This window comes from Poecilia mexicana, unplaced genomic scaffold, assembly GCF_051168715.1.
Source record: "Poecilia mexicana isolate PSO_F unplaced genomic scaffold, ASM5116871v1 scaffold_11, whole genome shotgun sequence".
NCBI lineage: Eukaryota > Metazoa > Chordata > Actinopteri > Cyprinodontiformes > Poeciliidae > Poecilia > Poecilia mexicana.
This window is the reverse complement of record NW_028263380.1, coordinates 11006807-11022239: the sequence shown is the minus strand read 5'-3', so window position 1 is coordinate 11022239 and position 15433 is coordinate 11006807. Positions and strand designations below refer to the sequence as shown.

The window sequence follows — 15433 nt, the reverse complement described above, 5'->3', positions numbered from 1 at the left end:
CCAGATTGTTGAGTCATTTGCTATTGTTCAATAATCTTACTAATGGCCTTTCTGGGTTTACTCCATAACCCCTGCACATATTTTATTTTTATCTTCTTTGATACAGCTGAAAAGCTTTTGAGAAGTCCTTTCTTAGCGGCGATGGTTCTTTACTGACTCCAGTGACCAAAATGACAGCTTTACAGTCGCATAAAGCAGAAATATGTAGTCGCTTTTTTTATTATTTGTTTTTTTTTTTTTTGTGGAAGTGGGGAGCATTTTTAGAAGGGAGAAATGTTTCTAAAATAAAATTCATTCGGGATGTGATGAACTTGATATAAATAAATCAGTTTTCTCTGTTTACCATGGGCTTATTCTAAGTTTCGCGTAAATAATAAAGTGCTTTAAAATTGTAAAGTTACCAATTATAACTGACCGAGCATGGGGTCGTTACAGTAAAATTAAAAACCTTACATCAGAGAAAAAATATGTATAACTATTCTCTCCAAGACCAGATAAGTGCACAAACGTCAAAAAAAAAAAAAAAAAACAACCTTGAGGAACTCAAAGTGAAGAAAAGTCGTCTCTCGACCCAAGTAAAAAAAAAAATCTTATCATTAAAAATGTTAACGTGTTAATCTTGTGAATGACTTTCAGCCAAATGGTGCAGCAGTCATGTTTGGACTAATTGCAGAGAGATAACCTCAAGTTTCTGGAAAGGTTGAAGCGTTCGCACATTAGGAGGCAGCAGCAGGTCTGAGCTATAAATTGTCTCCAGAGCTACATACCGTTAATTTTTTACGCAGTATGTATGCTGGACTGTCATGTTAACTTATTCTACTGAATAGTTGGCACTTTGAGGTTTACGAGCTGTATTTTTTTTAAAAACCGTCCTCCTTGATTTACAACAACATTTCACGGTCTAACCTCCACCAAGTGCTTCTTCATGATACCAGTATTTTAACCTTGACCCAAGCAGGCATTTTACTTTTTAAAGGAAATAGTAATTTTTGGAAACGATCACTCCTGACTGATACGGTTCTGAATGGAGGCAACAATCTGAGTTATCCATCCAAGCTTCATTGCCATTTATTTCCCCAAAAAAGAATCCCTTTATCAACTTTGTGTTGTTTAGAGCGAAAACATCGGCATAATCTTGACCCAAATATTAAGTTTATTCCTCATTCTTAGTGAAACAAACTTTGCAATGCCTTAATCTGCCCTGCTACTACTCAGTGATTACATTGTAAAAGTTTTGATAATCTCTTATTTCCAAAGTGTCATTTTTTTTTTGCTAACAATCAACTGCTCACTTTTAACATCTTAATAAAATCTATTATGCAACACAATCAACAGACAACAAATCCACTTCTGTTGGCCCACTGGGATTTATTTTTGCTTCAGAAAACAATCTGATGGGACGCTGGAAAAGTCTGGTGAGTTGTGCAAAAAAGAGTTAGCCGATCCCCGTAGCTATTCATGGAAAAAAAATACCATCTCAATGCTAAACATGTTGGAGCAACCGCAGATGTCCCCACCTTTATGTTACGTCCACAGTCCACAAGTATTATTTTCAGTGATCGGGGTTTCCGGAAGCACTTGAAAGCTGGTATAATGGCACTTTTCATCAATCTGATGGCTGAATAACCCAAGTAACAGATTGAAAACAATATCTCGAGCTCATTTGTGTATTTATTCAGTCATTTAGCGGAAAAATTGCTTTTCGACTTGAAAATGTTTCTTGCGCTGTTGATATGCGTTTTGATTCATTGCGATTAATTAATTAGACACTCACCGAGTCCCACCACTATTTTAAACTGATCCGTGATTCACTGCCCAGTCTAGACTTCCTCTACAATCCATACTTGGGATCGCCTCCGCTGTAAAAGCTTCCCGGGGCGACACAGAAAACGCCCAGTCGTGATTAAATCCAGGCTGAACGGGATCTCCGTATCTAAGTGGGCAACATGGCTCTTCATTGAAAGCTATTTGTATTTGTTAACTAGCTGCATAATTTATCCCGAGTCTTTCAGAGGCAGTTTCACAGAGGCTTGCGGCAACAACAGTGTTGAATCTCTGTATCCCAGTATGATCCATTACAGCAACAAGACACGCCTTATAGATATATTACGACAATCTGCCTCACTTTATGGCTTCTTTATGCAGATTCAGATTATTATGATTGATGGGAAGGGACTCGGGCTGACTTTTTTTTCTTTCTTTCTTTTGTTTTCTATCTCAGCCGCTTTTTAAATAAAAGGATAAAAAAAAGAAGCTTGTTGGATAAAGAGGGGTTTTGAAAGATATCCAAAAAGGAAGATGCATTTGATCACTTGAAGAATGTTTGGTCAGCAGATTTTTAGATTGAGTTTGTTTAGTTTGGCTGCGTCTTCCACGAGGTTGACTGAATTCAAAATTGTTTTTTGTGTGCAAGACAATTACACATCGCTGGAAGGTTAACTGTGGGCACAAGCTCAGAAGCCCCGTGTTGTCATCGTCCTCACGGTTCCAAGTTTACATCTGTATGTTGACTCCAGCTGACAAAGTGATTCAGTGTGAGCCCGACTGTGTAAAGTCGTCGTATCGCTCATTGTTTCTTTACTAGATGACAGGCTTGCCGTCAGCTGCACAATGATATCCAAACAGCCTCTTTGTCCCGTTATAGCCACGTGTCTAAATATTAACAGACTCCAGCAAAATGTTCATAAACGGGGTTAAGTAGATATAAATAAAGGCTTAAGGAACGCTTTCACGTCGCTTTGCGTCGTATTCCTCGTTGGGTGGTCCTTTAATATTTATTAGACTATGCAGGTTTCTTGGGATATTTTACGATTTCACCCCCCTCACTTTGTTTCTTTTCTTTTCAGGATCCTGTTGGGGAGAATGCAGGAGTCCACGGCCCCGCAGAGGACAGGAAGGAGAAGGTCCCCAGTCCTCACCTGAGCCAGATGGTGATCCTCACAGACAGTGGGACTCTCTATGGGCTGGCACAGAGAGTGGTGGCCACCGAGTCTCTGTAAGCATCATAGCACCTCATGCTGCGGCACAGCATTTCATAAATAAGTCATTGCATTAGCATCTGGTATGTAGTCTGGGCGCTACGATGCAACACGTCGATTATCAAAACTCTCCTTTTGACGTATCGTGCTAATTCACTTTCTCACTTTGATCTAATCTTTATATGAAGCCTGTTCTGTTTCTCTTTGTAGTTGTATTTCCTTTGACTATTGCAAAATCGTATGCACTACTTAACAGCACCTTTGTTCAAAATTAAACTAAACATCAGTTCCTTTGGTGCATTGTTGGACATATAATGACGAAAACAAAAGAGTTGAGCTGCAGAGGTGACAATCCGTCTTGGGTAAAACCTTGCAAAGGCAAGAATAAGGCATATTTTCATTTTATCTTAACCTGTTACTCCAAATGGCACCAGATGACCTCTGACCCTCTTCATCATAGGTCAGGTTTAACTGCAAAAGCACCGTTTTCTGGTTGAACAAACGAGGCAGGCGTGAGAAACATCAGAGTGAGGACTGAGATGTGGTAGCCGAACTGAGGAAGCTGGCCGTCTGGGTGTTGTTGAGCCCTCCGGCTGTTGATGCGGTGTCACATTTCTACGAGTGTGATCAGATAATGGCGAACCGTAGCGTGTGCTACTGCTGCTTCTATTTTTTCCTTGCGTCGAGCAAGAGGAAGACACAAGATGTTCCAGGTTAACGTAACATAGTTTTCTCTACTCTACGATCAGAGCAAGAGTTCACAGAGCTCATTTATGACCTTCTGAGTTAGAATGCTAAGACCTTTCCATATAGAGATCCTAATAAAGTGATGTAAATGGCTTGTATTAGCTGCTTCAGTGTATCCAGTTATGAGCTGAATTACAATCTAAATTAGAACATTTTTTTTTTTTTTTGTAAATAAGTAGGAAACGTATAAACGCAATCGTCTGTGCAAAAAGATGCACCAAACGGTTTTAAAATGTCTCGGCGTACCTGATAACGCATTTAAGAAATTCTAAATAAATGTCCTACGAAACAGGGGGTCGCTACGCATTAGCATTCAATGAGCTGCCCAAACTCAAAAGTGAGTGTGCTTTGCATTGGCATAGAAACTGCTCTTAAGCCTGTTTGTTTTGGCCCTAATGGCCCTGAACTGTCTGCCCAAGCGGAGCAGTTCAAACACAGAACGTCCGGGTGACATGGGTCTCACAGAATGTTTTTGTTTTCACTGTGGAAAATCTCTGCTGATCGTCCAGGGAGCAGAGAGGGTAGATGATGAGCTTCTGGGCTGTAGTGATGACCCTCTGGAGAGGTTTCTTGTGTCTGACCAGAAGCAGTAGGTTCATCTGTTCATGTAAATAACAAAAACCTAAAAAAAAAAAAAATTAAAAAAGCATCTATTCCAACTGCATACCTTGATTTAGTGAAAGAATAAATAAGTCCAATCTGAGTACCATAAATGTTTAAGTAACTTTATTTTTTGTATTTATTGAATAGTATGATGTTAGTGCTACAGTGATGACTGAAACAAAACTGTCTCTGTAGACTCCATATTCATCTTTTTGTAATATAAAACAAACAAAAAAAAAAAAAACGTGTGTGTCGAGAATAAAAGTTTCATGTCTGTAAAATTATAGTTTTGTTTTTTAGAAACATCTTGAAGTTTAGAGTAATCATTTTGAAGAATTTCTTTTGAAAGCTTTTTAAAAGAAAAGTTAAAAGCAGAAGAAATTGTTTAGAGGACAAATATATTTTTCCAGCACATACAAAGTTGTAGCAATAACAGAAAAAAAAACAAAAAAAAAACATGTTTTAGGAGCTGCAAGGCAAAGAAGCTTTAAGGTTTCAGTGAGCATCCCTGAAAATATAGATCTACCCATAAAACAGATAGGAGAATAAACGTAGAGAAATCTTTACTTTTATTAAACTTGTTTGAATTCTCAATCCCATAGTAATTAAAGACAATCGATCCCGAGTTTAATTAAACAAAATGTTAGGGCTTTTTGCATAAAACTGTCATTTACATTTTAAAAGACTTTGCACTGTAATTATTTTCCGGTATCAGGCTCTTGAGAAACTCATTCAGAACGCATTACTTCACCGCTGAGCTGATATATGCTACCTTTGTGTTCCTTCAGTGTGTTTTTGGCCGAGCAGTTTGAGTCCCTGCAGTCTCATTTGGACACAATGATGCCTGCTGCCAAGAAGCCGTTCCTGCAACAGTTTTATTCCCAGGTACTGGAAGCTTCAGCTTTTTTCCTTTATCTGTCTGCAGGCAGGGGTCAGATTTACCACCACGGATTTGATGGTGTGAGCGTCGTCAACCGCGGTCACGCTTCTTCCACAAGTTTAACATATTTCTAAAGGTTTTTCATGAGAATTATTCCCAGCATTTTTCATAGTGTAATTTAAATCAAATTGTTGCCAGATAGCCTGCGTAGCATATCTGGTGTACTACGTTGCTAAGGGCCCCGTTTCTGAGGTCATGTTGAAAACCGTCAAAGAACAAGATTACATCAAATTTCCAAAAGAAATGTTTCATCATAATGAGTCTAATCATAACTCATCAGCAAACGCATCTCTTTTATGTTGATTGCATTTAATTGCCGAGCGGTAATTCACCTTAGAGGAGACGTGACTCCTGTCGAATCACTACGTACCGCTAACATTCATCATTTGACCTACCTAATGTAACAAAACAACCAGATTCCATCTGTTTTTCCTCTCTCCTCTCACAGACTGTGTCCACAGCCAGCGAACTGCGTAAACCAATATACTGGATAGTGGCAGCCAAGGCTATAGACTACGAGCAAATGCTGCTTATGATGGCCGGAGTCAAATGGGACATCAAGGAGATAATGTCGCAGCACAACGTCTACGTGGACGTGCTGCTGAAGGTGACAGTAGTTGTAATATGTAAAGGTTACTGTGACGAGTCAAATAATAATCTTGTGGTTTTTTTATGATCAGGTTTTGCATGAGATGAGTCTGTGCTGCAGCTTATTTTTGATCTATTTGACAAATATTAATTGAGGATTTCAGCGGCAGAGAGAAAGCTATATCTAAAAACAAGGGATGAATCTTTTTCCATATTCTCACATTAGTAAAAAAAATAAATAAATAAATATGTATTCTGGGTTCTTGCTTGCAGCAAAAGGTGCTGATTCAGATGACAAAAAAAACCAAAAAAACATTAAAGGCACACAATAAATAAAGTGAAAACATTTTTAAACTGTCTTTATTTTACACGGGAAATTTGCGTTTTTCAATCAAAAATCTGATTGAAAAACCTGCGGTACTTTTTGGTCCCCTGTTAAATTAGAATAGATCAGAACCTCACCAGCTGCTACACGACAAATAGACGCACAAGTATAAACATTAAGTAATAATAAAGATTGCAGATGTGATAAAATGCAAGGCGAAATAAAGAAACCAGCCCGTTGTCTTAATGCACCATTATGTGTAGACTTTTGACCCGCAGTGAATTGTTTTGGTTGATAGTTTTCAACGCTGCTGTTTCGTTTGTTTTTACTTCTTTGTACTGCTGTAGAACTGGAATCAGGGACAAGTCTTAGGATGTGGTTGCAGCAACTTGTACTAGCGTTTGATGAGGTCTAGTCATTAAGATTACTGCATCTTAACGCAAGCATACGGTTTGCTTTGGGAGACGAAGGTAAAGATCATTCTTGATCTTCTGGTGTCTGATAAACTTTTAATATTAATACAAAACTGTCTTTAAATTCCTTTTCCTGGTTTATGTTTGTTGTTTGTTTTTTCCCCAGGCTGAGAAAACAACTCAGTTTGTATTTATGTATTTTTTCAGACATGTCTAAAGTTGTGTTGTCACTCTTCAGTCTGACTGTTAAATAGTCATTTTTTCGTGAAGCTTTTATGAGTCGAATCTACGCCGAAGTGTTACCTGCACCTCCTCTCGTTGCCCTCGTAGCTATTTTTAGAGCGAAACGTTTTCACCGAGCGCACGTCTCTTTGCATGCCGCCTGCTTGCTCTATGCATTTTTCATGGAGGGCAAAGAACACACAGTCCACTTCACTTTTCTTTTCTTTTTTTCTTTTTTTTCCCTTTTTATATGCAATGAAGAAAACCAGAATGCATTACTGAACTAACAAAAGATGAGGTTTTTGTCGAATAATTTTATTTATTGTTAAATAAATAGCTTTTAATTGTGTTAGAAATTGTGAGCCGACCTCTACCGAACCAATAGATAAATGTAAAACTAAAAAATAAACTGTTTTTTTTTTTGTTGTTGTTGTTTTGTTTTACCTCAAACTTGCTTTGACTCAGTTTTTATGTTTAATTCTACTAATTCAACGCTTAGAAACAGCTTTGCGAGAGGAACATTGTCACACAGGCTCTGTATTTAACTGGCTAAACGTGTCAGACCAGTACAGCTGATGGTCGACATGAAGTACATTACACCAAGCATGTATTTCCCCCCCATCAGGTGCTAATACCATGCACCGCCAACCTGTCAGACAAACCTAATGCACATGGGCTGAGTTATGGTGCACTGATTGAAAATAGTGTGCCCTATTTTGTTACATTACTGCACACACATACAAACACACGGGCATATTTTATTCATGAACTCAGGTTGATCGCTGTCATTCCGTGATGATTTGCATATAAAGTGGTGCAGAAATGCAGAAGGCGGCTCTGGATGACTCCTGTGACAAAATGCTTAAGCCAGAAGTCATTATGAGGCTCTCTGTAAATAAATGACATTTCGTTCTTTCGTCAAAAAGTCGTGTCGGCTTTACAATCCCTGGTTCGTGTCTTACTTAAAAAAGTGGGCTTCAATTAAATTCGCAAGACGCGTCAGCAAACGCCTAATAAATAGAAAAGCCCTTCACTGAGGAGCATCCGTCGTATCTCTGCATCTTCTGCACAGCCACTGCTTTTGCTTCAGTGAAAAGAAACGCAATGTCACGAGCGTTTGCCATCCATAATTGAGCATTTCAGCGAGCAGCAAAGTAACGTAACACAAACTCCTTCCGTGGGAGTTTTTATGGCTGCAAACCAGGAAACATCAAAACACGGCACACATGAATGCAGCTGATGGCCTCTTGTGACCAAAACAACGCCGTACATGTTTACGTCCTGCAGTCTGCGTCGTCCTCTGGGAGGGTTTCTCTTAACGTTTTGTGTCAAAACAGAAAAAGCTGGCAACGAGTGGTGTGCTTTGATTGGTTGATTTGGCCTTACCTGTAGAGTGCGATGTTAGAAAGGGTTCAAAGGTTCACTTAAAGTTTGTCTTTTGGAAAGTGTGATTAAAACCCCTGTGCAGTTACGATTTGGTTTGAGACAACTCTAAAAGCCCACTATTAGATTAGGATGTTGCTTGGTGTATTATTTGTCCCTTAGTGGGTTAATGTTGTCCAGTCCTTTCTTCACTCTATTCCTTACAGTGCATTGAGAATAACAACATGTTATTGTAGCATTTACCAAAAAGTAAAGCAAGTAAATTGAATCGTTTGCTTTTCCCTGTTCCAATTTGGTGCAGTCATTTTGTCCGAAGCATTCTCTTTGCATGAAAATTACCTGCTCAGTGTAGTAACATTGTATTTTTATGGAACAAAGTAATTGTGGCCAGGTTATCTAGTAGCTTTCAAAATAGCATTACCTTCATAAGAGTGATGCATGGATTCCTCTAGTTTATATAAAATAGTCAAGACTATATTTTTTTTAAGATAACTAAAATTTGATGTGTTGCAGCTTTTTCAATCAAACAACGTGCAGCAATGATTGATTGAATGAACCTCATAATTAAGACAGTAAGCTAAATAAGAAACATGCCTGGTCTTTAGCTTTGAAATCACTTCTTTTTTCTTTCTTTTTTTTAGCAAAATGTTGTATTTTGCAAACATAATTTGGAATGCGTCAGAAAAACTGATAACCTTTCAATTTAATGAATTTCCCAGAGTGCAAGCCCACCACGTCGGACGCAAAACACCAACGATTAATCCGGTTTTTTTATTGTGGGGTTTTATTTTCTCATATGCCGTCTCCTCTGTCCTCTTAGGAGTTTGAGCAATTCAACAAGCGGCTCGGTGATGTTTCCAGACACGTGCGCATTCCTCTGCCCGTGTCCAACGTCCTGTGGGAGCACTGCATCCGCCTGGCTAACAGGACTCTGGTCGAAGGGTAAGAAAGTCTGAAGGCGCTCCTCTGCGTGACACAAACATCTCAGCTCTCTGGTTATTCCTGGTTAGACTTTTGTGGTCAGGACAATTTTGCGGTGACGTGTTGTCAACATGGAATCGATAACACCTCTGTGAAAACATTCTGAGTGTTGCACTATTTTTATTACTAAGTATAAATTTGAACTGTGCTGCAGGAGTTTGACCTGCGGGAGTAAATTCAAAGACTGATGTCGTCACCAGATTCTGCTCTGGTAAACACTAAGATAGATCGCTGATAGATGGCGAATAGTTCAAGTGCCTGAACGGAGGCATGTGCATTTTGTTTTTCATTTAATTTAGGAGGGAAAGAAGCAGCCAGGTGTGAGAAATTAAATGCAAATTAAGTTTACAGATGTATATCACCCTGACACTTAGGAGGAAATTCATCACCGATTAACTCGTGTTTGGTGAAAATCAAGGCAAAAAAACAAAACATCTCACTTGTAGTGAGGCAAGGAAAGGATGATGTGGTTGAATCGAGCGTGAACTACTCTGCATGTTAACGTATTTTAAAGTCCATGTGGACCAAACATGAAAACGCAGCATCAAGTCGACTAAAGAACTGCTGATCAAGAAAGGATCAGTGTGTTTCAGTGGCTCAGCCGTTGTCTAGAGCAGAAGTCTTGAAACCTGTGACTCTTTGGACTACCCACAATGCCTCTTAAAAACTGATAAACAACTCAAGTTTTAAGAATGGGTATGCAGATGTTAGTTATTTTTTCATGGAATAATTAAGTTAGTATTTGCTTCTTTTTTTGCTTTTGCTCGTATCGTAACTTCATAGAAGTAAAGCTTCAAAATCATCTCAGGTAAACTAAATCATCCAAAATTTAGTTTCTTTAGCTAAACTAAAGAAACCACCTAAAGCACTTCAGACTCTTTTCCCATTTATTAAATTCCACTCTTGCAGGAACCCCCCTCGGTGCCGGTTCACATCTCCTAGGCCTCTCTAAACTCCCATCAGAGAACGACCTCGGCGCCGAGCTCACAGAACAGCACACTGCTCTTGACACATCCCTTGTAATGCATTTCACCACTTTCCTCCCCTGAAAGTGAGAAAAAAATGGGGATGTGACGGGTGACGGAAAGCAGCAGTGTTTGTTTAGTCTTTTTGTTTTTTTCCTGAGCTTTAGCATCCCCGCTGTCTTTATACGCTCACGTGTTGAGAGTGAGTGCGAAGCGGGCTTTTTAGACAGTAGGTGCGATAAATCCTTCTGCCAGGTGGCGACAAAGAGATGAGCTACCTGCCAACAATTGTCTTGGGGTTTCACACGTTTTTAATGGGAACGGAGAAAGAGCGTGGACGTTGGGTCGGGCTGCTTCAGGGGTTTTTACTTAAACTGGTTACAGTTTACTCCGCGGGTGGGATTGCAGGCGCAGAGTACGATTTAGGTTGAAGAAAATTCGCCTAAATGGCTTCGTGCTGCTCAAGTGTTTTCAAGCAGAGGGCAAACACTGAATATTGAGCGTAGGTGGAAGGGCTGCCCTTACCCGCTGCGAAGGGGAAACGTGTTTACCTCCCCGGATATTTGCTAAACACGTTTCCTCTCATTTCGCGAGAGAACTTTTGAACTCACTCCAGCGAGTTAATGTGCCATTACGACTCAGACTTCTGCTGCCGGTGCGCTCCTTCGAGCAGCGTAAACACACCAGGAACACACACACGCACTCCTCCCAGCCCTCTCTCCGAGATGGAGCGGTCATACTTGTTTGTTTGTGCTCTGCCTCCCTCAGTCTCTTATCTAATTTCTCTGTCCGGAGCTCGTGTCTTTCCATCGAGACGCACAAAAATGACTCTGTTAGCATTTTGACGCTGGAGTTCAGACTCTCCACAACAAATTCTGGCAAGCCTGAGAAGCAAAAACAAACAAACCAAAAAAAAGAGAAGGAGAAAGCAAAACAGAGGGGTAATAAACGAGAGAAAGCAACACTGAAAATGAAAAGGAAAAGCATGTAAATGTGCGGTGTTTCTGTGTGTTAATGTATTGTAGATGTGGGCAGCGATCTCTGCCATTAAACACAAACACAAAGCAGTGAAATATGATTACCTATTCTACCTTTTTTTATTCAAAACATTTGCAGAATTAAATTTCATGGAGCATTACTGGAATTCTGGGGGGAAAAAAGGGCATAATTCCCTCTAAAAACTGTACATGAAACATGACTTAAATTGTTACTCGGGATTTTATTTTGATCAGAGACAGACTGCGGCACTCGAGAACCAGACTTGGAGTTTAAAATGTAAACAGGAAATTTGAGTGCAGGCTTTCATAAAGTATTTAAAATTCAAAATGTGTTTTTTTTTTTTTGTTTTGTGTTTTTTTTTTTAAAAAACAAATGTTTAAGCTCTGCGAGAAAAACCTGGTTGTTATTGGGTCTTCCGAAAGCGCAGTGATTCAAATCATCACTTTGGATGAAAGCAGCTGTGAAATGCATAAACAAAAGACCGAAATCAGTCTCTCTTCACCCGCTTTATGTTGTCAGTCAGGTTCTAGTTAGATGATTTCTCCCGGTCAGACTGTAATCGGGCCTGACTATTGAAATCGAAGAGGTGACTTAAGGCTACTGCGGCAGTAACACTAGTTGTGCAGGACTAGGAGGAGCCGCCTGCCGTCCATGGAGGAGCTTTGGAAGTAGAGAGACAGGCTCTGGCTTTATGTTTTCAGCTTAGTCTCAGTGCACGTGTTTTTGCTCGAACGTTTTACTTCTGCAAGTAAAGGTGACTTTGCAAGCTGAATAACAAAAATCTTTACATTGCAAGTACTGCCTTGTTGGATTCAGGGCGCTCGGCAGATGCAGCAATCCGTCAGCGGGTGCGCTGTTATTTATTTTTGACACTCGACAGCTTCTGTTGTACCTCTACAATCTGCAGTGAAGCAGTGTGACCACTCATATTTGCTGAAGATGACGGTACTCGGTTCGAGTGTCCATGCGTGAAAAAGTATAAACCTGAAACGACAGCCTCTCAGCCACACACTCTCGCGGCGCCGTTGCCGCGGTGACTCACGGCCGTTTAAATGAAATCCATTTTCTTCCCTCTCTGTCCTCCGCTGCAGCTACGCCAACGTAAAGAAGTGCAGCAACGAGGGCCGGGCCCTGATGCAGCTGGACTTTCAGCAGTTCCTGATGAAGCTGGAGAAACTGACGGACCTGCGGCCCATCCCCGACAAGGAGTTTGTGGAGACCTACATCAAGGCGTACTACCTGACTGAGAACGACATGGAGCAGTTTATCAAAAATCACAGGGTAAGACTGTCAATTTACTATCAAACGGGTGGGTTTCGCATTGCATTTTGCTTGTCTTCCTCTCTCACGCTTGCTGCCCTTTGTGTCCCGGTGTGTGCGTGTTGGACGCAGGAGTACTCCATGAAGCAGCTGGCCAATCTGGTGAACGTGTGCCTGGGCTCGCACATCAACAAAAAGGCTCGTCAGAAACTCCTGGCTGCCATCGACGACATCGACAGACCAAAGAGATAGACCCGCGAACGTCTCGTTTAAGCAAGCGAGTTGGAGATGAGCGTGAGCGAAAACTCACGGCCGAATGTTTTCTTTTACAGTCTAAATTATGAAGGATTCAGAGAGCTGCGCAGCGTACCCAGCCGAAGACGTCAGTCCGTCTGTCACCCTGTTGATGATGTATATCGATGTTGTCCTCATACGGTCACAAACACAAGCTCCTGTCGCTGAATGCGCTCCATGTACATCGACTTGTGCGGGTTTTCTACGCACAGATGGATTGTAAGATATCTGCTTTCTCCTTTGTAATCAAGTTGTAGCTTTTCTCATACAAACCTCTAAAGCATCACACATCTGAATACGACACAGCAGCTTCTTTCAGACAGAAGACGCATCGATTCGATAATGTCGCACCGTTCCGTCTCAATGTGTTCACTCGTAGCGGGAGAGTTGATCAGCGTTAACGACTCGCTCTCCCAGGCTGTGCTGTTCGCTCGCTGAATAATATTTGGCTTCAGGGCGTCGTTTGTCGTGCCTGACTGGAACCGCTGCGTTTTCTTTTTTTTTTTTTATTTTGTTCCGTCCACAAATTAGATAAATGTAATATAAAGATGATGACTCTGAAAATAATATAAATTACTGTAGTTTGCCCTGACATTGTTGTGTTATGTATTTGCACCAGCTGTGTGTTTTTTCTGTCCCTTCTCAGGAAGAGGTGCGTTTTCCATTTTCGTCATCTCGCTCTGTGCGACCTTTGCCGAGCGGTGAAAACTCGGTTTATTTGAGCTGATTTGCAAGCCGATAATTATCAGTAATAATATTTAGAAGAGCACCGATTAGAGTTTTGCGGCTGATTTCCCACCTTCAATCACAGACTTATTCAGATTTATGCTTTAGATAATATTGTATATTTATTTCAGGGATTGGTGCGGCTAGCTTACCTTAGCTAAGCAAAAAACAATTAAAAAAATCAGCATCTGCATGTATTTCTAGAGAATGTGGATTCCTTTTCTCACCTCTGAGATTTCCAAAAGGCTACCGACATTTCCGTATTCGGCACGTTTCCACGAAGAGGTCAAAGACACGAAAGGCTAAAACTAAAATAACTGTTGTGCCGCGTTTCTTTAGGTCTTTCTCTCTTGCAGCCTTGATGAACTGCAGAGACCTCAACATCTTTTAGAACGTAATCTACTCACAAATCATCCCTCCGCTTCATCTGGCCTCATTGTCGACACGTCACCGGTACTGAGAGCGGCTTCCTCCGAGTCTTTTTCCTTCAGTAGCAGCATCCACTACGAAGATTTCAGTGTTGTGTTGCGCATTCACTGACTGGGAAAAAAATATGGAATAACTGCATTTCTGGCTCACTGGCCATTGTTGTTGCATCTCTTTAAAAAAAAACACAAAAAAAAGTTCAAACAACCAGATGTTCCCACCCCAGGTTTTTCTGTGTTGTTCTTTTATTTGGATTTTTTTTTTTTTCTTTGAGGAGACTTTCCACTTATTGGAGCAATATGACTCTGTTAAATATACAGTAAAGGCTTAAGATAAGAAGTTTCTATCTGTAAGTTTAATTTGAAAGCATATTTCACACATCTTTGTGGTATGAGCAGAAACCGACATTTAAACAAAGCTTTACCTTGAAAATGCCTAAATTTGCATAGAACATTAAAAATAACAACTCATTCTGTTACATAAGGAACTTAGGCTTCAAGTAAATGTTCATATGATGTCAAACAATTCAGATCTTGTTGTCTGATCTGACAATATTCACTTCTTATTTTCAGGTAAAGGGTTCAACGTTTAAAAAATTGCGTTTTTGAACCAAGTCTGCAAAACTGGATCCAATAGTAATTTAAAAAAAAAAAAACATTTTTACCTTATTTCAGAGTGTTTATCTCATTTAGACACTTGCAGCTAACAAAATGCTAGACTAAAATGTGCAAATTTGATTAAAATCCTGCAAAGCTGTTGTCTGTATGAGCACATTGAATTATCAACTAAGCAAGTTAGACCTCACGATTGAGTTTGGGCGAAAAGGGTTTGCTTTATGCTGACAAACGAGTCCCACGTTGTTCTAATTTAATAAAAACTGTTTGGGATGTACCCATATTTGTCTCTAAAATATCATCCAAATACAGTTAAAGCATAAAGGCAAAACTTTCCTGGATAAAAAGAACGGAGCAGCTGAGAGGCATCCTTTATTCACCTAACCGTCTAAAAATGGAAAAAAAGAAATACATGAAGTTCCAGTTTTTTGCGGTAGCCTCATCGGTTCATCTTGTGTGCAGCTATTTCGGGGAAAAAAGAAACTGTAAATATGAACACTTTCGACAATGGCTGTATTTATTTCATGGCTTTTTTTTCTTTTTCTGTTTTTACATGACCGCTGTTGTGGAGGTTATCGCCTCGTGTAACTTATCATCCGAGTCAAAGACAAACATTTAACGACCATCAAGTTAAACTTCAAGTGCACTATCGTGAAAATCTGTATGTAACGATTGTTGTTATTGTAGGAGGAAGAAAGGACGACAAATAAACGAATACACTAACACTGGAAATGCTTTTTGTCCGTATGTTGTCGCATGGATAAGCCTGATAATCGCTGTCGGTGTTTTAAACGTTTTCATCGTGAATTGGCATCAACTGTTCTAATGTCCTAATGTTTTGCTCAGCTAGAGGATACACCAGGCTAATTAATGCGATTTTCTGTGTGGCTACAAGCCTAAAAGGAAACTGATTAGGTTGCCCTCACTGATCTATAAGGGAGTCCTTATAAATATGACAATCTGGATGTT

At 40.0% G+C, this 15433-nt stretch overlaps 1 protein-coding gene across 3 annotated transcripts in view; it reads left to right on the top strand.

Annotated features, from left to right (window-relative positions):
• Positions 1 to 15196, top strand: part of vps50 (VPS50 EARP/GARPII complex subunit) — a 103109-nt gene extending 87913 nt beyond the window's left edge. For all 3 annotated transcript variants that reach the window (XM_014994207.2, XM_014994208.2, XM_088010185.1), the window contains 6 exons: positions 2847 to 2995; positions 5117 to 5213; positions 5717 to 5875; positions 9020 to 9141; positions 12236 to 12425; positions 12537 to 15196. In XM_014994207.2, the coding sequence (XP_014849693.2) occupies positions 2847 to 2995; positions 5117 to 5213; positions 5717 to 5875; positions 9020 to 9141; positions 12236 to 12425; positions 12537 to 12656 (837 nt within the window). In that variant the 3' untranslated portion in view covers positions 12657 to 15196. The remainder of the gene's footprint in view (positions 1 to 2846; positions 2996 to 5116; positions 5214 to 5716; positions 5876 to 9019; positions 9142 to 12235; positions 12426 to 12536) is intronic.
• The last annotated feature ends 237 nt before the right edge of the window (positions 15197 to 15433 follow it).